We start from the raw sequence: 22,729 nt of genomic DNA, 5'->3' as shown, positions 1-22,729 counted from the left end.
TCCCATAGAAAACAAAGCAACCAGTTCCAGGGAGCCATCCCTAATGGCTTTGTCCACACAAGAGAGGACATTCAGCCAGTCAGAAGACAAGTCCCCTGCAAGAACGTCACAATCTTAAATCCTCTTTGCAAGGGGTCATACGGTCCAGTCTAAAAAGCTGAACACCTCAAAGACCTTGCAAATATTTTGCACTAGATGGTTGAGCTCCGTCGACATGAACATAATCTTGGCAGATGCGAAAGCCGATCTGCGAGAGAAATCAATCAGGCTGGAGAAGTTCCCCTGGGAGGAGGCAGCAACTCCCAAAGAAGGAGCTTCTCCTGTGATGTACGAAAGGTACGTCTTAAGAGAAAGGCGAGAGGGAGGGGTACAGAAGACAGCCTTGCCAAGCTCCCTCTTCTTTGAGAGCCACCCTTCTATCTCAGTCAAGGCTTTCCTTGATAAGGAGGAAAGTACCATCCTGGGAAGTCGGGAAGACTCAACAGGCTGGTTCCTCATCATAAAAGCCGATGCATGAAAAGTCGGGGCCACTGGGGTGAATAACGTCTGAAAACTGACCAGAAAATACTTGCGGAGAACTGTGTAAGCTGTGGGAGAGTGTTCCTGGTCGATAGCTTTATCGTTGGATGAAACCGGAGATAGCCAAGTCCGACGGTTCCTATGCCACAGCAGATTTCTGCAAAGGGCCCAAAATGTTACTAAGTTGGCGCTGAATGGGCTCCAACAAAGGATCATGCACCATGGGTGAAGATGAAACCGATGTAGCAACCTGAAGAGTACGGGCCAGCTGCCCAGAGTGTGACGCAGAGTGCCTGGCAGCTGTTGCCAAACAGATGGGAGATGGTGCCAAATGCTCAGAAACTGGCACTGGGTGCTCAGGAGCTGCTGGGCACTTAGAAGACAACAAGTGCTTCCGAGGGCTGGAAAAGCGCTTTGGCGCCAAATACTGGCGCTCCACAACAGGAAGCTTAGGAGACGAGAGCTCAGGATAGTCCCAGAAGCTACAAGGTAGCTGTGGACTATGTTCCTGCTCCCTGAGCTGCTTACAGGGGAACAGGGAAGCTTGGACAGCAACAGAAACTTGCTTCTTCAACAGCCATGAAACATCAGAAAAGCGCCATCGGCGCCTCTTGTCCACATTGGAGTCTGTATCATTAGAGGACAATGAATGCACATCCTTATAGATGCCTTTTCCATGGCTGTCTGCCAAGACCTGGGACCAGACAATAGGCTCGATTGAGGGGGCAACTACCCATGGGCAAACCCCACCCACCTCCCTTGGACTTTCAGTATTGAGAAGTCATCTCCTCCGCTGACACTGCACTTGCACCTTTATCACTAACATTCACTTTGTCTATATGGACCTTAATAGATGCCCCTAGCTGGGCCAAGGTTTTGACAAGTAGACCAAATTTTTGGTCAATTCTGGCTTCAAGGCTGGCAATGGGATTGGGATGCGAAGCATGGGAGCTGGGTAATGGAGTAGTTGGAAAAGTCGGAGGACTGGTTATGGGAGAAAAGGCAGTTACAGGTGAAGACAAAACAGGTAAATCAGCTACATCCGATTTAGGAGAAGATACTTGGCTGGCTAAATCCTAGCTTTGGCTCTAGCAGCCACCTTCCTCTCTCTGTCTCTCTCAAGTTTGTCAAGATATGCCTTTAAAACTTTCCATTTCCCCTGATCCCAGTCCCTACATTCATCACAAGTCCAATCAATTGTGCAATTCTGTCCTCTACAATTAATACAAATGGTATGTGAATCGTAAGAGGCTTTTGTCAGTCTAGTTTTGCAGCATTAGGTGCAAAACCAAATACAGGCAGTCCCCAGTTATCGGCGGGGGTTCCATTCTGACGGTGTGACGATAACCGAAAATCGGCAATTTTTGGGGCTTTTTTAGAGATTTTCAGTTATCGGCGCCGATAAGCGGATATCGGCGATTTTCGTGGCTAGACAAGCGCCCTAAAACCGGATCGCTGATAACCGGGGACTGCCTGTACTAGTAGTTATAGAGTCAGTCATGGTCCTTGAAAAATGTCTTCATTAGAGAAAAATCAGGTTAAAAAAACCCTCAACTAACTATAATTAGCACGAAGGCTACCAATAGAAAGAATACGTCACCAAAATGGCGATCAGACACAACCATCCAGCTACAAAAATAAAAAATTCAAGCTGCTCCAACCAATGAAGTTCAGTCATTGACCGGCAGAAACGAATTGAGCTCTTCAGCTGTGTTGTACCTATTCTTTCCCGAAAGTGGGCAGGGCTATTACCTACGCTACAACAACAGAAGTGCTACCGTGAATTTCAAAATTTAAGCTGCCACGCTAGTTAGAAACTATAGCTATATAATTACTTGGTAAGTTATTTATAAGAAATTTTGTTTTAATTTACAAAGCTGAAATTCCTAAATACTATATACTGCACTCAAAAAAGCAAATCATTATTACCATTAAGTAATTTGACAAGATTACAGGGCTAATTTACCTTAACCAAACTTCAATTTGAAAATTCTGCATATCTGTTAATGATTCATTTAACATATTCCCCTTTTGTATCATAAAAAGAGTTACAGTTCTGATTAAGACAAACATTAAATGAAACCAAGAGATTTTATAAGTACAGAATAAAGCTAGATGCCTTTCATAAGGAAGACACCTTTTCCATGGGACATACCGGCTTCTATGGCATATCTATGGGTGAGGGGTAATTTGACAGCATCATGTTCAACCTTGGTGGTGATGATGTGTGGACGAAGGTGATGATAGATGGGCGACTCCTGTGACAGGCACCATTTTCGGAAGTGTGTTACTGCACAGTGAAGCACTAGATTGTTTGCCTGGATGCAAGACATACAGTATTTAATACATATAAGCAACTGAGAGATTTTATCACTTACTATTACAGTAATCTTTATAAATTTATAATCATACCAAATATGGCATACAATAAGTTGTGCACAGATAACAGATCCTTAATATAATTACTTTAGGGGAGAGGATGGTAAATTACAGATACTATACATAATTTTCAAAGATAAAGAACTGCATTTTTGGCAGGTGTAAATATACTGTATGTAAAAACTGACCCTACTTCTTCATAAACAATTTTGAGAAGCATAAGATACACATAGATTTGGTGACCTTCAGCATATAACTAAATACTACATAAAAAAAAAAAAAAAAAGCAGCAGCAGCTTCATTTACCTCTGTGCCTCCTGACATGAAAAGCACATCCTGGGGAGTAGCACCAATCATTCTGGCAACGTCATCACGGGCTTGGTTGATGACTGCCCTGGCTCTTGCACCTTCTTCGTGAGCCGAGCTTGGATTTCCCCAAGCCTCATGCATAGATTGTTCTACAGCCTTAATAACTTCAGGGGCCAAAGGAGTTGTTGCATTATAATCAAGGTACACTCTTTTATGAAGGCTACCGCCAGTACTGGGTCCACTGCTGCTTCCAGACATTCCACTGAAAAAACCGTAACTTGTATTGTCATCAAACTTAGAAAAAATTCCATAAACCAATTAAGCAATATAAAATTATAACCTAAGTTTTGAAAATAATTCTGATGCTCCTTTGCTGAAAACATATATTTTAGGCAAGTTGGTTCCTTTAATCTATTTGGGACTTTTTTTTACACTTGGCAAGAATACTGAACAGAAATATATGCAAATACAATTTGTGGTTTTTACCTTTTACATGCAGCACTCAGGAAGAAACAATTTTAATCACTACAATATTGTATGTGTATTAAGTGAACACAAGTTCCCTCCACCTAAATTCCCATCTACGTCTTCATCAATGTACTTTTTTTGCAATTTCCTGAGTATCCTAATGGGTTGATATGATTTATAAAAATTTGGTTGTCAGGCCAAGGGCTGGGGCACTTTTGGCCATTCAGCACTAAAGACAATGAAAGAGGGAGTTGAAATGGCAGAAAGATAAAGAGATCCAGAAAATAAAGATGAAGTACAAGGATATAAAGGTGGAAATGGGAAAAAAACCCACAACTGCACTAAGAAACAAGAGTTGGCAAGGTTGGATTGAAGAAAGAAAAGGATGTAAAGCATTTGGCTAAAAAGTGGGTAAGGCTAGGAGCCAAAGGGATCCTACAAATACTCCTTTGTAATGCCTACAGTGCATCATAGGAGGTCCACTGATGTCACTCCCCCTCAGGGGTATTTCCACAAGCCTCAATCCTGCTACTTGCAAAGCTACTATTTTTTTAACTAACTGAACTAACTTCCCTTTATATGACCCGAGAATTAACAAATATTACCGGTAACTGGAAAAAGAGTCAAACTTAGTTAAAACTGATGTGTCTGTATCACCGCAATAGTACTTTAACAAATAATGTTGCTTTTGTATGCAACTTTTTATCCTATGTTAATTCACATTTAATTTTCTCTCTCCCCCTTTCTTATTAGAGCACTCTTTCCTATTGAAGTGTGCGTACCAAGTCAATGGCCTTTTAGGCTTGTTCCTTATGAGCATGTGCTCATTTTGAATAACAATCCTAAAATATAAAATGCTTGGGTGTCCATTCATTTTCTTTCTTTCGGTGTGCAACATAGATTTCTACAGGAAACAAATTCTGCATTTAACTTTAATAAAATGTGACAAAAGAAAAAGCAGACCATCACAGTGTACAGTACTTCAATTAAGTAAGGTGCAACTGCTATACTACTTAAACTGACTAGATAGGAATAACGGTTCTGTAATTTCAGTGACGACCATAATGGAAAATAACATTGTTGCCTGTGTACTTGAGTTAGATTTCTATCTCACGTTGGGAATGAACCTAGGGCATTAGAGTGAAAGCCAAGGGCACTGCCATTAGAACCACAAAGTTGGAACCAAAGTACTTACACAGTATCTAAGGGTTTACCTGAGCTGGCTGCATACCTTGTTTACCAGGGTTTTACCTAACTTTAACTGTCAGCCAAAGACATCAATTACAGTAATATCATCTCCTTTGACTGACCACTTGCGAATAAATAATCATTTGAGTCATTGGTTGGTAAGTTGGGTAAAACTGGCAGGCTATGCAAGCTATGCAACCCGCCCAAGTAAATCCTTAGGCCTTTCACTGTTATGTGTATGAGGTTCCAAACTTTGTAGCTCTGCTAGTAGTACCCTTTCCTTTCACTCCAGCCCTGGGTTTAATCCTGATGTCAGGTAGAAATTTCTTGATGATCATAATGAAATAACTCCCGTACTTTACAATGTGACACTGCCAACTAAAAGAAATCTTTTGTTACCTGAATGTAAAGCTGTGAAAATATCTTTTATGGATGCTTACGTTTTTAAGTTTGATTATGTCATATCGCTACCATACAAAACACCACACTCCAATGCTTTAGTTTAACTTGGGAAATATTTTGTTATTATTCATAAACTTCTTTTTCCTTCTTATCATCTATACTTAACACAAAATTTTACCTTGATTCTTTCCTTTCTTAAATTAGGGTATATTCTTAGCCTGGACCACTTCATCTCGGATTTAACTTAACACTCCAGTACAATACTACTGTATATATGCACATACTATATTACTTAATGATGTTGCTTATTGCTTCCCCAATGAATCTTCTAAACACAACTCACCTACAGACAACTTGGCGAGAAACTGGAAAGGTCAGTGAAGTTGACTGCATGGTATAAAGTTAGGTCTGATGTAATCGTAACAATCTTTATTAAAATCAGATAATGGAATACAGACCAAACTGTATTATGAATGCCACAGAATGTAGCCTGTCAAATAATGCTCAAATTATGACATCCTACTCACTGTAAATAGCTATAGCAAAACAGGATTGTTAGGAGTTCCTTCTAAAATTGACTTCATGGATCCCTTATTGCACACTGTATCTTTAACATTTAAAAACTCTTATCTGGTTCATAAAAAATGTAGTCTATCTGCAGTCAAAACAATTTTTTAATTATAAAAAAGACCTGATGGATTTAAGAAGAATACTGTACAGGGTTCTACACAATTTTTCAAGATATTTCTTAAGTTTTCATGTAACTGTTTGTCGCAGCTCCTTGAAAAAATACTTTGTTTCAATAGGCAATATATCCCAAGTAGTCAACCTTTCATTAACTAACCACACATAGGACTTTACAGATTAGACAAGCATGGCAAAGCAAGTTTGGTATGTCAAGTATAAAGTACAATGTCCACATCAATATACAAAATGCAGTGGGCCTCAGATTCAAAAGACCTACAAATTATTCTGATGTAGCAATGTTAAACTTGAAGTTATTTTAAAATAGGTTAGTCAAGAGGTGGATTGCATTAATTAACCATCAATTAATGAACAGTAACCTTCAATAAGATTGAAATTAGCTCAAGTCACATCACCAAGTTATGATCAAGCCTAAATAGCCTAGTCTAGTGGCTCTAGCTTAACAAAAGTGGACTAGTATTGCCTACAAAGCAGTTACCATCCTACTTTAGTTGTTAAGACTGATTTACCCAAGCATATAGCACAGTTTCTTGCTCTGTGAGCAATTCATACAGCACCCAAGAACAAGCTTAACTAGTTGTTTTGGCTGTGCTAATTTACCTGACAGGCTAGCCTAAACTTGTTTTAAGTTTAACATTCTTATTTTGAAGGAAGCTTATCAGATCAATGCTATCTAGCCTAAGTGCTGAATTGAGCATTTCATGACATATGGTGCTGAGTATGTGGCCTCCAATATTCCCTTGAAAGAAACAGCAGCTTGAAAGTATTTTGAACTTAATTCACTCCTGACACTGTCTATTTCTCTCGCTAATTGTTACCTAGATAGTGCCGGTACCCTTCTACCTGATTTTTCTTTCTGCCACGGCCTACCCTGGACGTAGGCCTAAACATTACTTCTCAAATACAGAATATGTGAATAAATTGTCAAATTTTAGCCTGAAAATTTCCCCTGCTTTGCCCAAAATACAGTCTAAATTTTGAATTCTCGTGAGACTGTTTCCCACGGCTTCATAAACATTCTAGTAAGAAATCGTGACTCGACGTTAACGACTGATCATACCGGATGGATTATCCAACCACCCTAAAACCAGTTTATTTCCAATTTCCCGGCAAAGCAAGGGGCATTCCCAAATGGCCATTGGCCGCAACAAAATACCCACTGACACTATTCCACCGTGCGCGTTGCAACAACCAAAACTTAAGCCTTATTCATATTGCACAGCGTACAAAAGACCCAAGTTGCAACGGCCGTTATTTGGGCCTTAGCGGCCAATATCTCATTTGAAATTGACAGGAGACCTACCCTAAGTTATAAATTGTTACTATGGCAATTTGTGGGGCTGTGTGAGGGTATTTAACGGTTGAATTTTCACATTGATCCACTCTCGGCGTTCCCCCTACATTTGTTTACGTCCCGTTTTATCACGTGTAAATTGCAACGCGCATGCGCCCTGCGTGCTCAAGCTGCCAACCGCCACTTTCAAACGATTGTGTTTCTTATCTTCATCACTAACTAATGGCATACCGTGTACTGTACCGGCTCTTCCAATATTTTATTTTATATAAATATGGTTAATGATCGCATATAAAAACCAAAATTTGGAGTATGCATTCTAAGTAATTAGATGAAATGTATCGGTATTCAAACTCAGCACTAATTTCTTCTTCTACTGCCTTGGCCTAAATATGATTTTTATCAAAACATTAAATTTAATGTTATGTCACCAATGAGCGTGTGTGGGAAGATGACAGTTATGTAATCCGCGTTGATACCGAGTGTTGAATTAAACGACGGTTAAAGCAAAATTTGAATACAACAGTATTTGATAATGGAGCAGAAGGCATAGAAACTGGGAAAGACATATTCGAAAACAGTTACGATTCGGAAGAAAAGGTTAATCAAGCCTATTTTGACCCGACAGTAGGCTAACCGACAAGTAAGGAGACTCACCTGAAGAAGCGGATGAGGGGCGACGGGAGGGCTTCAAAAGACATACGTGAAACTTAATTTTAGTAGTGGTATAAGTACATAATGAAAACTGAATGTCAAACGTACTGTACGAGCTGCTCAGGAGCAAGCGCCCGCGCTGGCATATGGCCGGCTGGTCTAGATTGTCTGACGGCAAATAAAATGAGTCTTTGCCTTTAGAAAAGCTACTCAGAAGAGGACCAGGTTTAAAAACTTAGGTAGGCAGGCTTATATAAGGCGGGCCGCACACTTGTCAAACATAATTATATGTCCAACATGTTTGACTACTGGCTGGTGAATGATCAATGACAGTAGGTTATGCGCCAGAGAATTGGCGTAAATGTGTTGGATGGATGAATATCAAACTGCTTGTCAATCCTTCCTACCTGGTCATACATGCTCAAATTGTATAACATGCCATGTTGGACAACATGTTTGACAGTGTGTGGCCAGCCTTAGAAGTATTTAATTTGTTTTGTGTATGGCTGCTTATGTAGACATTGACATTAACCTGTTTTTTCCTAAGTCGGGGTGCCATATTCGTAAAAAAGAAAAACTTCCACAATATTAGTGTACACAGAGTGATTAACTCCATACATGCGGTGCCATTTATCTCTTGCACATACTCTTGTGCATTTAGATTTAAAGGTACGTCCTTTCCCATACATGATATCTCCAGCCGATTTATCCAGACCTTCCTATGTCTTCCCGTCTTTCGTCTAACACTTTCGAATTATAGATTTTTTTTTCACAAGCCAATGGCCCTCCATTCTGTCCACATGGTCAACCCATCTCAGCACTCTCTGGTCCATCACTGAACTATTTATTTTAGAGATGCTTTACTTATCTATTCATTCATATAAATTTTAATGAAAATGTAATAATAAATAGTACTATGGTTATGCAGACTTACTGTATTTGTTACCATTCTTTTTCCTAATTATGTATTTATTTTATTGTGAATATATTGAAATTAGTGGAGGCCACTAATACTTAATACATTCATACTTAAATTTCATAAGGTAGAGTTGTCCCAAGCATTGCAACCTTAACTTCATTAGGCGCTCAAGTCTCTTCTCAATCTTTTGCACATACCTTCCTTTATGCAGTCCTACAGCCGTCTAACATATTTGATCCAAAATACAAAAAAAAAAAAAAAAAAAAAAAAAGAATAAACGACTTCGTTCTTCCACTATCCACTCAGTCTTTTTGGTTTCCATCCATCCTCACAATTTTATCATTGTTAACATTTAGTCTGAATTTTCTCTTGCAAGTACGTTCACAGTCTCTTTCTGTCGCTAATCAGCACTATACCATCTGCAAACATCAGCCATTCCATACTCCATTCATGACCCATTTTCTTATCTCATTACTTTGCATCAGAGCCAACATCTGAGCTATTGTGTGTTCTTGTGTGTAAGTACGTGTGTGTTTTTTGTGTACAGTAAGTACTTTTGTGTGACTGACTAATGTTTAGAAAAGTACAGGGACAACTTATTTATGTGCAGTGAGTAGTGAGGTCACAAATATTCCTGAAGATGTAGAATATAACATTAATAGATGTTTCTCTTAAGTTCAATGAAAATTTACTCTCCTAGAACCGGCTTCCATGATTCATAAGTTGTAGTGTAGGGTATGAAAGAGAATATGACACATTTTGTAAACAGCTTGCCCAGTTGCCTGGTTAAATATTTTATAAAAGATAGCTGTTCATGTGTTACTTTAAATACTGTAATAACATGATAGGAAATAATCCTCAGGACACACAAAAAGTGTTTCTTTCTGTCCGTTTTTCTTTACCAAAATATCAGGACAAACATAAAATAAATACCCGTATAATATGTAAAGAAAGATTTCCTATATACAGATGAATCTATTTATTAGAGCAACAAGGAGAGAATTGACCAAGTCCCAAATCTACTTTAAATTTAGTTTGATGCAAAACTGTTCCCTTTGACGAAGAATGAATAAAAATTTCCACCATGCGAATTCCACAAAAGCCGAAGTATTAAACACATCTCGTCCAAATTCTGTCTTTAAATCCAGTTTAGTTAATTATAACATTTCGTAATTATTTTACATTCAGTTTCGTACGAGAAAGGTTAAGTGGATTGTTATTGTACGTCCGAATTTTTTTATCAAAATTGCCATAAATTAAAGGATTCTTACTAATGCACAGGTTTCACAATTATCTCAAGGCCAAGCAGGATAATGCTTTCAAAGAGCGCCAACTTGCAGGACAAGCATACTTATAAATCATTGACTGACAACTTTGTCAAGACTGAACGTGTTAAGTATGGAAAATTTTGTATTGAAATCATTATCACTGATTTTCTTTACAAACACAAAACTAACACTAATTCTTTAAATAAAAATTTCCATATTTTTTGCAGGGTTCTCGAAGAACATTTTCACCTCATCCTGTTTGAGGGACTGAATAAAATGGCATGGCCAAAAATGGTGATGCAGTGAGAACCGAAGCAAGAGGCTATGTGTCCCAGAAAGTCATGAGAGCCAAGGAGTAAGTAAGTAGCATTTGAGTAGGCCTACATCATTTAAATATAATATGACTGATTTATTGTGAAGCCGAAAATGATAGGTAGTGTATAGTTTTCACTTGTTTTGCTGTTATAAACCCAATTTTTTGTAAAAGCTTTGAACGCAAATAATTTTTGTGGTAATTTTATTCTTTGTATATGAAGCTCATATCTACACTATATATTAAAATTAAATCCGAAACACAAACATAAGTCAGTGCTGAAGTCGTTACAAGGTGAAGATCATAATGATATACTTTTTAACCCGATTTGTGTTCTTTGTCGTGATCAGGAGCCAAAAATTCTTAATAACAATGATTACACATTTGCGAGAGGTTTATATTATCGTGTGATTTCAGTAGGTTTTCCATGAGAATGTTGCAGGACTTCACTTTTACATAAGTCCCTCGAAGAGGTTATTTAATAACTAGCTACATTGTGACCATAATTCCATGCTTCCATTCTCGGTATATAATGTATATTAACATATGGCTCCACCAGTTGGACAGCGAACCAAATCAACCCCGTATACACCCCGTAGAGGGGTAGCGCCGTCAGTGTACCTCATGGGGTGCACTGTAGGCATTACTAAAGGTTCTTTGTAGTGTCCCTTCGGCCCTAGCTGCAACCCCTTCAATTCTTTTTACTGTACCTCCATTCATATTATCTTTCTTCCATCTTGCTATCTACCCTCTCCTAACAACTATTTCATAGTGCAAAAAGGTTAACAGCTCTCCTAGGACTGGGCCATAGGATTAGACTTATTTTACGTGGCTAAGAACCAGTTGGTTGCCTAGCAACGGGACCTACAGCTTATTGTGGAATCCGAACCACATTATACCGAGAAATTCTATCACCAGAAATAAGTTCCTCTAATTCTTCATTGGCCGGCCGGGGACTCGAACTCGGGACTAGCAGAGTGCTAACCGAGAACTCTACCGACTCGTCCAGCGAGGAACTATTTCAACTTCAAGGTTTTCCTCCTGTTATACTTTCAAACCTACCTACTCTCAATATCCTTACAAGCGCTAAATGACCTCATAGGTCCCAGTGTTTGGGCCTTTGGCCTAAACTCTATATTCCATTTCACTCCAATCCCGTATACAAACATTGGCTAGGCTTTTGGTTTCTTGAACCATTGTATCTTTCGGAAATTTGTGCAAACATTGCCAACTCCTTTAGTTCTTTGAATATTATAGTTTTTTTTTCAGGAATTTGGTGATTATCTTGAACCACCTATAAGTGAAGACTGTCTGTGTTTATGTGGTAGTCTGAGTACTTTAGTTATCTGTATCTCCCTTTGAGTATATTTTTATGGATGTTTGTACTTTGTTGTCTTCTTCCTTTTATATGTTTTTGCTTTTGTGACTGTCAATTGAAGGAAAATAATAAGACGTTTATCTTTTTTTTTAATAGCAATTTATGTACACTTGGGTTTTGCAGTATTTTTACAGCGGCGTTTGATTCTATAAATTCATTTTGGTGATTCTTGGAGCAGCAACTAGGTGAATGTAAGGTAAATTATAATTCATGAAAGTTTGCACAGCAATGTAGGACCATAACTACATACAATGTCGAAGATGCACGGTGGTCTTACTGCATGAAGACAGTGATAAATTGGTACGTAAATGCTAAAGGCAGTATGCGAACCCAAAACTTGTAAGATGCAAGTAAAGAAATGTTTAATGCATATATAACAATGTGATATACCCTAAAGTGAAAGTGAGATCTAGCATTCCATTGTTTCATTTTTTCTCGTCATGTATATATCTGTATATATATATATATATATATATATATATATATATATATATATATATATATATATATATATATATATATATATATATATATATATATATATATATATATACTTACCGTGTTGGGGGCGAGATTAAAGAGAACTGATGTCTTGAAGTAAGATAAAGCTTATGTTCAACAGCCAACGGTTGAATGGAATTGGAGCGCTCTCCCTCTGTTGCAGTCCTGCAACGTCACTAAGGCAATTTTAATTATTTTCCACTGCTTATGTTAACAGTCCGTTTACCACACATTCGCACATTTCGAAGTGGGGGACTTACATAATTTCAAGAGCAGTTTGTTTACCACACTTCTATATACGTGCAGGAACAACTTTTACACAAAATATCAAGAGCACTGCGTTTACTTCACGTCTGCACACTACCAGCAAGTGCTAACACAGAAGAGTTCGAGCGCGTTTACTATACGTCTGCACATATCTGTGAGGGAGTTACACGCCGAAGTCGACAAGGGTAATTGGTAACGCTGGAACGTAAAAGAGCTGGACATTCGTGGGTTTGGATTGAGGAAACTGGACGCCGTCCTTACCATTTTCCGATGCGAGGTTCATGTTTCTTTTCGAGGATACAGATTAAGCAGTTTCGTTATCAGGGTCTGCAATTTTTTCTTAGGATATTGGCCTCCAGACATTTAGGTTTGTAGCTAATTTAACAAATAATTCAAAACCCTTGCGTTCGGTAACGTTTTAGAAATTGCAGCGTATTTCCACATCTGCTGTCATTTGAAGTTATATTAGAGAGTACTGATATTCTGCAGAAGATAATAACTGAAGTATGTTGCCTTAATGATGTTCATATACAATTAATCTTTACTCGACGATATAATATTCGTGTTTCGTATCAAGAGAGCATCTTACATTTTCATATTATTTCGGTAACGCACGAGCTGGTACTGTTTTGTTAAAACCATCTTACTTTGAGTAATTACCACAGGGAAACAGGATTCGTTGTAAGGGTGCGTGCACACTTCAGTAATACATTTCATAAACACATGTTGTCAGCTTATTGCACGCATATCAGGAGCAGGTTAAACAGATCAACTGCCTAGTGATAGTCCTAGCAATTGTTTCATACACTGATGCACAATCATTCTCCGCTGACGGTCGTTCACTTGTTTTCAACCAGTTTATGATATATGTGGAACAAGTTGCCGATTTGCGTTAAGACATGCTTGACTGCAGTGTGGGCGCAACTTAAACAGGAAGTGAGAAGGGTTATCGAGTAGCTGTTGAGGAAAAACTAAACATGGGCCATAAAAACAACTCATGACAGGTTTCACAGATTTCATCATGTTAGACACGCATGAGCAACAAAGATTATTGCTCAGCAATAGCTCTTGTAATGCTTCTTTGCTTGCTCACGTTGAGCAGTACAGCTGGAATAAAGGGATGGAAAAGAAGAAAGAAAGATAGGAACTTATTGGTTAGGCATCTGTCTCAACATTTTTTCTTATAACTTAAATGTCTGTGAAAGCTTAATCTTCGCCTCTGGCTGAGGGATAAGTCAGATGTAAGAATACTTTATAAAGAATTTGAGAAGAAGAAAAATACAAGTAAGAAATTTGAAGGATGAACAGTAGTGTTTTTGTTTTACAAGAATGTAAAAGTGTCATTTAATTTGGAAATTAATCTGACAAAAAAAATTAAGCCTAGACTGACGACCATAGAATGCGGTATTGCGTATTAACTGCTTTGATTACGCATGGAAGCTTTAAGTTGTTTACGAATAAATAAGAATACAAAGAATACACTTAACTTTCTGTCACTAAAGATAATCTTTGGCAGCTTCATCATAGTCTTCTAGTTGAGCTAAGACAGCCTGTTGGGATATTATTTCTTTATTTCCAGTGCCTGCAGTCTGCACAGGTTTTGTTGAGTCAGAAGATGTTTGTCCTCTAGACAAACCTCTGGACTCTCCCGCCTTCAGAGGGAGTGGAATCGTGACGAAGGGGGCCATGAAAGAACGTCTAAGTTGGAGTAACGGATGCGGAACCATCCCGACATGTGGATTGCTCTCTATACTGGAGGAGGTTTCAAATAAGTTTGGCATTAAGTGTTGCTGATCATTGCCAAAAGGATTAAAAAAATGGAACCTTGGGTTTTTCAGGATCATCTGCTCTGCATTTAAATAAGCTGAAAATGGTGGCCTGCCGAGCTGCCCTCCCAGCTGAGAGCTACCTCCAGGCGAACCAGTTTGAAATGGTGGCTGGAAGAAAAGTGGCTGGAAATCTAACGGTGGAAGGCCTAATCTATTTGGGAACACTGCAGCATGACCAGATCTCAAAGACTGGAACCCTTCGGGTTTTTTGAGATTTCGTGTTAGGCCTGGAATTGATGTTGGTGTTGGATGTTTTGTTGCAAGGTGAGGCAAGGTTTTCAGAGTTGGATTTGTATTACCTTGTGAGCTGACAGGGGTTATCGGACTGCCAGTTTTAGGCAAACCATGAGAAGATATTGAAGTTGTAAGAAGCTGCAGAGGTGGACGGTGAAGCAACCCTGGTGCAAGGGAATGGGCCGGGGTGGATTTTGGCAAAGAAGTAATTGGCACTGGAGTTGAGTGAGGTGAAACAGGAATTGGAAGCAGTTTAGGGGGAGGTGAAAAATGTACATAGGAAAAAGATTTTGAATGTGGGGTACCTGCAGGAGGTGGGTGGGGTGTTGATATTATGACTCCTGATTTTAGTTGAGAGAGAGGTTGCGGCACCGATTTCGGAGTGATCTTGATTAATGGAGAGCCTTGGTCATTTCCAAGTTTAGGTGCTGGCAGACCTCGAATGGAAAGAGTGGTTGGGTATATAGTTCTTGCGGGTAGTTTTTCTGGTGGTATGGGGAGAGCATCAGTTATAAAGGGTGTCACAGGAGTGAATGCTGGATGGAGTGAAGGAAGAGTTGTTGTTGGATGGTGAAGATTTGAGATGGTGAGATGTGGATGTTGCGTTAAAGGCTTAGGATGAAGTTTCTGAGGGGAAGAATGCAGTGATGTCTTGGTGTTATGACCTTCATGATCTATGTTTTGAGCCACAGTCACAGTGGTCTGATCTAATGGTGATATTGTAGATATAAAGTGGTTCTGTTGAGGAGATGGATGATGAGGAGATAATGTCGGGTGTTCATGATCTGTTCCAGTTGTTAATGAAGATGATGGTTTTGGAGATAGAGTTGTAGTTAAATGGTATTTTCGAAGAGGAGGCTTAGTAAGTAATGGCTGATGTAGGGGGTTTTGTGTCAAAGGTATCGGAAGTGGATTAGGAAGATCTGAATCTGTTCCTGGATTATGAGAATTTTCATCTGGTAAAACTGGTAAGAGTGGACTGACAGGTGGTAAAGGTGAAACAACTGTTAAAGGAGAGTCAAAAAATCTAAATACAGGAGGATCTATATCAACTAAAGGAGGCTCTCTAATGGTAGGAAACAAATCTCTATCGATTGGAATGTGAGGGGACAAATGAGTTCCCAGTGGTGGTAAAGGAGTTGTAACAATTGGTACCGTTCGTAGTGGATGCGTCACGTATGATGAAAGTGGACGAATTGCAGTTGGTACCACCAAGGGATGAGGAGTTGGAGAAAATGTTGGTCCAGGAGCAAAGACATTCCCAAATCCAGGATGAGGTCTGGCTGAGTGTCCTTTGCCATGGGTGTACACAATATGAGGAAAATACCCTGTTCGGTTGGCATGGTAATTAACAGTCTGAAGCCTCCCATCTGGAAGCAGGACAAAATACTTTCCTTTCGCACTGTAGATGTCTCGAGCTTCCTGGTGGCCAAAGTAATTTCCTTCAAGGTCATCGACCAGATACTTGAATGCAATGAAGGATGGTATCTTTAAAGAGAATGAGGAAGAAGACCAGATTAGTCAGAAATACTTTTTTTTTTTTTTTTCAGAGGAGCTGTTAACCTAACATTGTAGTACTGTACATTGAACAGGGGGTTGGTCATTGTTTACATTCATTTTATAATACTGAAGGATTTGGCAGTTAAGTGAAACTTCTAAGGATACAGTTATCTTTTATCCATGACTGGAATATAAACAAAGGAAGCTATTTCCTTTAAACATGTAATAGAGAGTTTTACATGTATGTGTAGGTTTTCCTAATAGACCATTCTTCTGGTTTTGTCCAAATTGATTTGTATTTTGGTTGAAGGGAAAAACCAGTGATTTTACTTATGATGTTCACAAACAGACAATTTACTTATCTTGTATGATCATAGATTTATCTACATGTTGGTAGAATTTCCATGTATTGATTTTTCGTCATTCATTACTCGGCAGAACAGAGGCCTAGGAGAGTCATTAAAAACAAAGTGTGAAGCCCACCTTATCATTTTCATTGCTGCTTATGTAGTGGTAACTGACCAATGTCTGAAATGATTTTTCTGAATTCATTCATAATTTTTTTTGCTGAAATTCTCTGTATGGTGTAAGAAGATTTTTGTTGTTAAACCTAATGGGCATATTGGCTATGTTCTGCCCTCTTTCTTAGCATACAATTGCTGGAAATGGTATGAATTTTTTTTATATATATCAGCCAAAATATAAATTAAGGGAATGTTTGACTGTATAAATGCTTAGTTTGATTATTACAAAAATTAATTTTGCCTCTGTTATATTTGCTGGTAATGATCTATGTGCTTCATCACTTAGGTTATTCATACCAGGTGCAATTTCTTTCAACAAATCTTACCGCTCCTAGTAAGAAATGCATTTCAGACTTTTAGGCAGAAGGAAATTACAGAACAGAATAAGTTAATACATTGTAATTTTTTCAAATGCTAAGAAAAGTATGTCCTGAGAAATTTCATTTCAAAAGAAGTTTATTTCTCTCAAGTGTTTTTTTCATCATTTTACCAGATTTGTCTGCCCTGTAAAGAAGAGTTTAATGTCTAGGGGTTTCAAAACTTTTTCAGTTATTTATTTTGCCTAGCCCAAGCACGTTCTTGAACTTAAATTAAGTAAGACATTTTATTGTAGCAAGAGTAGAGTAAATACTTCAACAACTTACCTTTGGGATTCCCAAATGAAGTGGAATAGCCCTGAGATGTCGGAGAGCAGATTCTGGAGGAGTATTCTCTTTGTCCTGAGCTTCTAGAGAGATATCCATATGAGAGTCAGTAGCTTTGTTAGTGGTATTTTCGTCCTCACCAGGCTGGCTTTCATACTCGAAGTAATCCAAAAACTTTATGGAATCATCCTGATCTAAATCCTCTGTTGATCTAGGCTCATGTTCAGTGTCACTAAAGGCTTTAGTATCATTGTCCATAGCTTCAAGTAACATGGAGTAATCAGATACATCCTTGAGTGGGTTACTATTTGAATGGTTAAGTGGGCTCAAATGATCATTGACACTATGTTCCTCAGAATCTATGGTCAGACCTTTGGAGGGTTTCGAGTCACTGGAAGTCCCTTTAAGTGATGTAGATTCACTACCTGAATGGTTAGATGTTCTAGATGAGTGATTATTTTTAACAATTTTTTTAGATTCAAAACTAGTGGGACTAAATACTATAGGTTTAAGATCTTGACTGGAATACCTAAATGGTCTGGTATTACTTTTTGAATGTCTAAATAATCTTTGAAAAAGACTAGTGTGATTAGAAGATATGAAATCTTGATTGTAGTATCGAGAGGATCGGAATATTTGACCCGGTGACCTGAGGATTTTACTAGTCTCAGCAACATTTCCAGAAACTTTATCTGATCCAGAATCATTATCAGATGGTTCAAATGATGTGGAGTCATTATGAGACATTCCAACTGATTCATTGTCATTTCCAGATGCTTTAACTGACTTGGAGTCATTATCAAACATTTCATCTGATCCAGGGTCATGATTTAATTGATGGAATGCCTTGGTATCGCTGCCAAAATCCCTAAATGTCTTAGAATTTTTGTACACTTTTCTTGCAGGCAGTTTTATTGGCCTTTTGTCCAAAACGTGAAAGTGGTTATTGTGCTCATCTAAGGTGTCTTGCATATTTAAAGGCCCAGGTGTTGGATCATGATTTTGCAATGATGTAGTATATGGGAATGCATATTTTGTAAATCTATAAGGTGAAGAATCTGAGTTTACAGCATACTGTACAGGCATATCCCCCCAGTCAATGGCTAATGCTGAAGATAGGGCAACTAAATCTGCCTTGGGTGTGGTTGTGTTTGTTTCCATATCTTTAGCAGAAGGTTCTTCAGATATTTCTGGTAATAAGGTAGATGGGTCATAATGCATGACTGGAATAAGAAATGGGTCTAGGAAGGTGCTCTGAGATGAATTTTGATCAGATTCCAAGAGGTCTTCCAGGTTAGGAACAAAATAAGCCAGTTGCTCCTGTCTGAATGGAGAAAATGTTGTATTACTGCTGCTAGAGTCTAGGGAATAGATATTTAGACTAGAATTGTAGTTAGATTTGTTTAATTCAGAGACACTGGGAAGATTATGATTATCATCCAAGTGTTTGAGTTCAAGGTCTTCTTCCGTTACAGAAGAGTTACCCAAGAATGGCAAATTTTCTGGATATACTTCTGAAACATCTGCATGTGACTGAGAATCTAACTGAACCTTTTCTTGATCATCATTAGTTTTGGTATTAGAATTCATAAGCTCACTCTTTTGCATTGATTGAGAATCTTTGAGGTTTTTCTGAATTGTGGTCGTGTCTCCAAGACCCTTTGTGACTTTCTCTGATCCATCATGGAACACTTCGAAATGAAGATGCTCCTTATCATCTAGGGTGACATCTTGTGGTCCATTCTTTTCCAAGTGATTGGTTGTATTATGGTGCTGATCAGAACTTTCAGAACTAAGATCTTGTTGGCCATCCTTTTCAAAGCGACTGGTTTTCTTACGGTTTTGATCAGAACTTTCAGAACTAAGATCCTCCTGCAGCTTAGAATTTTCACTTGACTGGGTGCTGTCCAGAGACACTTTAGGTCTGCTAGTTATGATGCCATTCATTTCCACAACCTCAGGTTTTCTCTTCGTTTTGCCTTTTTTAGCCGACTGAAAAAACTGTACTTCCTGGTCCTTTGGGTTGAACGGGATGAAAAAAGCGTCCTCCTCTTCTGCAGAGAAAAGATCCAATATATTATCCCTGCTCTCTTCTGTAGTCTCTTCATCGGACGACGCAGGAGGTACATCGAGGTGCTCTATTGAAGCTCTAGTTTCCGGTGTCGTCAGGAAGGGAATTTGAGTAGTTATATTTTCATCGCTCTGTGAATTCTCGTCTACTTCTTTAAGACTAATGTTAATGGTTCGATTCGTTCCAGGCGGATTCAATTTGAAATCATGGCGTTCCAGTAAAGTATCTGGAATGGTGGTGCCTTCGTTCCAGTCTATTTCCGGTATCGGGTGCGTTTTGTGATTGGGGGAGATGGCTTCTGATTCGCCACGTGTTGGTTTGCTGAGTGCTATCAAGAACATTCCTATCACCTGGAATCAAAGGAAAAGGACCAAGCTAGAGGGTATATATATATATATATATATAAATATATATATATATATATATATATATATATATATATATATATATATATATATATATATATATATATATATATATATATATATGTGTGTGTGTGTGTGTGTGTGTGTGTGTATGTATGTGTGTGCTTATAACCGCTCTTACACGTTATTATATATATATCAAGCACTGGGCAAAAAATTAAAATCAGTTGTAAGTTTTTCCCAAGTGGTGTTTTTATGTGCATATATATATATATATATATATATATATATATATATATATATATATATATATATATATATATATATATATATATATATATATATATGTGTGTGTGTGTGTGTGTGTGTGTGTGTGTGTGTATAAGAAGGCCCATAAAACACTATTTAAACGTTGTGTGTGTGTGTGTGTGTGTGTGTGTGTGTGTGTGTGTGTGTGTGTGTGAACAGACTATATGGCTATGAGGAAAGTGACAAAATGTAAAATGTTTTGCCTGTACTCTTAGGCATTCAAAGAAAACTACATAAAAAAAGTATATAAAAAAGAAGGCTCGGTTGTACAGAAACAACTACTATTAAGGGATAAGACATTTCAGTGCATACAAAGGTCATTGTGTTTGATGTTAATCTTAAATGTCCGAGTATCTGTATACAAACATTCAGTGACAATTGGCGAAAAACATCCTGCTCTGCTAGGACAACAAAACGAAAAATCCCGTAGAATTGATTGGTCTCGTGGTAGCACAATAACAATATATAATATTAACTCTGGAAAACCTCGTAGGGTCTAAATTATTACAGCTAACAAATGCAAATAATGTTAACTTAAGTCCAGGTCTACGCACGATTCACCCCATCGTACATAAGATTTTCGAAAGAGATTTCAAAGAGAAATTAAAGAATGTCTGATTCTTGTTGACGTCCTTAGATTCTCCATAGCGAGTTAACCAAGGAGTCTAACGACATCAACTAGAATCACAGATATTCTTTAATTTCCCTTTTCATCTCCTTCGAAAATCTTGTGCCGGATGGTGTGAAGAGTGCAGAGACCTGGACTTAAGTTAAATTATTTTCATCTGTTAGCTGTGTTAATGCAAATTTTACGAGGTTTTCCAGTGGTAATATCACATCTTGTTATTAGGCTACTACGGGATCAATCAATTCTACGTGTCCCTGAATATTTCTGTGGAGTTACTCTGACATTTATTCCTTACCCGTCTGTTCCAAAATTAAACGGCATCACGATCAATTTTGACTCTTGATTAGTAACTTTTGCTTTATGCTCATTTACCAAAGTGCTTATTGAATCTATTAGAATATCACAGAATTGATTGAACCGGAATATATTTACACTAGCAGTCATTCAAATTTTGGATTAATTAAACTGGGTATTTGTGAAAGTAACTTAATTTTTGAACAGATTTCTATAAACAAACGTCTGATATAGTAATGATTAACCCTAGATCAGCCGTTCCCTCAAACTAATGGTTGGAGCGTTCCGAAAGACGTTATATTCCTATCTGTACCTTTGTTTCGGTAAATGGGTGACATTTAGGTATTATAAATAAAGATGCAAATTACCTCTTATAGAAAAACTGAATGAGCACGTCCCGTCTATCAGACTCATGTAGACATTATTATCAGAGGTGAAACTTTTCTCTGTATTCTCTTTAATGTTCGTGCTAGTATTATATGTTGTCAGTCCTGAGTTCCTGGATAAGAAACTACAGACTGTACATGGGAAAATAGTTAGGAACCTTTTTATGCAGCTCATATTTGAGATACCTTCTCTACCTAATACGATTATGCTTGTCTTTTAATAATTTACTTAGTTTTTATTTATTTATTTATTAATTTGTTAATTTATCTGTTTTTCTAATAACTGTTCTCCTCTTTTTGTATTTTCCATTACCTTCTGTTACTTGTTTCTAATGAACGCCATATTTTTTGGAAGCTTGAATTTCAGGTCAGTGGTTCCTGTGGCTTGTTCCATATGAATAGGGTTCATCTTCTGAATAATAAGAATAATAATACAATATATCTGACAGGAAGAGAATTATTTAAGAACACACTTCATTTGCCTTATTTCACCGGCTTTGAGTTCATCAGATCTGTGTTGAAAGAAAATCTAATGTAAATAGTGTAATTTTGTTCATGTTGTAAAACTGTAAACACATGCTTACTAGGAATTGTCCTCACCAGAGTAGCAACATTGTTTATAGAATCTCGTGCATTGACTGATTCATTTTATTTAGGCTAGACAAGTAAGGTATTGAATGTCAGAATAAATTAACAAAAGGTTTAGTAATGAATGGTCAAAGGATTATTGCTCTTTTCGCCATTAATACAACTAACAAATCAAAATTATATTTACTTAAGTCCAGGTCAGTAAAGTCTAGACTCCATCCTGAAGATGAACCTCAAATATAATTGTATTGATTAATGGTTTTGTACAACTTTAATCTCAGTTCTTTTATATACAACTAAGTCTCCTTTGTATTTTCTTCTAAATGTAGCTGGAGGCGACAGATTTTGCAATCTGTTATTTCACTTATCTCACGGCCGTATCTGCTCATATTTTACAGTGCATTTTAGTTCATGTGATAGAAGTTATATTGTACATATGTTTGTATACACACACACACACACACACACACACACATATATATATATATATATATATATATATATATATATATATATATATATATATATATATATATATATATATAAATATATATAAATTTACATTTACAGTATAACTTCTATCACATGAATTAAAATACACTGTAAAATATGAGGAGATATGGCCGTGAGAAAAGTGAAATACCGGATTGCAAAATCTGTCGCCTTCAACTGTAAGTCATTCACAAGTAAACTACATTTAGAAGAAATTACAAAGGAGACTTAGTTGTATATAAAAAAAACTTGAGATTAAAGTTGTGCAAGACCATTAATTAATTAATACAATTATATTTGA

General features: G+C 37.5%; 1 protein-coding gene and 1 long non-coding RNA gene across 3 annotated transcripts in view; one reads left to right on the top strand and one right to left on the bottom strand.

Moving 5' to 3' along the window:
* Positions 1 to 8,051, bottom strand: part of LOC136848088 (selenocysteine lyase-like) — a 34,221-nt gene extending 26,170 nt beyond the window's left edge. Inside the window, exons 1-3 of one of the 2 annotated variants that reach the window (XM_067120272.1) lie at positions 7,922 to 8,051; positions 3,205 to 3,469; positions 2,675 to 2,837 (exon numbers count right to left, since the gene is read on the bottom strand). In XM_067120272.1, coding sequence (XP_066976373.1) covers positions 2,675 to 2,837; positions 3,205 to 3,469; positions 7,922 to 7,965 — 472 coding nt within the window. In that variant the 5' untranslated portion in view covers positions 7,966 to 8,051. Of the gene's footprint in view, positions 1 to 2,674; positions 2,838 to 3,204; positions 3,470 to 7,273; positions 7,465 to 7,921 lie in introns of those variants that run through there. The other variant, XM_067120273.1, reaches the window with a different exon arrangement.
* LOC136848089 (uncharacterized) overlaps positions 1 to 22,729 on the top strand; it is a 74,153-nt gene that overhangs the window by 41,312 nt on the left and 10,112 nt on the right. The window contains exon 2 of the long non-coding RNA XR_010855934.1: positions 10,333 to 10,464. This is a non-coding gene — a long non-coding RNA (uncharacterized lncRNA). The remainder of the gene's footprint in view (positions 1 to 10,332; positions 10,465 to 22,729) is intronic.

This window comes from Macrobrachium rosenbergii, chromosome 18, assembly GCF_040412425.1.
Source record: "Macrobrachium rosenbergii isolate ZJJX-2024 chromosome 18, ASM4041242v1, whole genome shotgun sequence".
Taxonomy (NCBI): domain Eukaryota; kingdom Metazoa; phylum Arthropoda; class Malacostraca; order Decapoda; family Palaemonidae; genus Macrobrachium; species Macrobrachium rosenbergii.
Note: the sequence above shows the minus strand (reverse complement) of the source record. Positions and strands in the feature narration are given on the sequence as shown.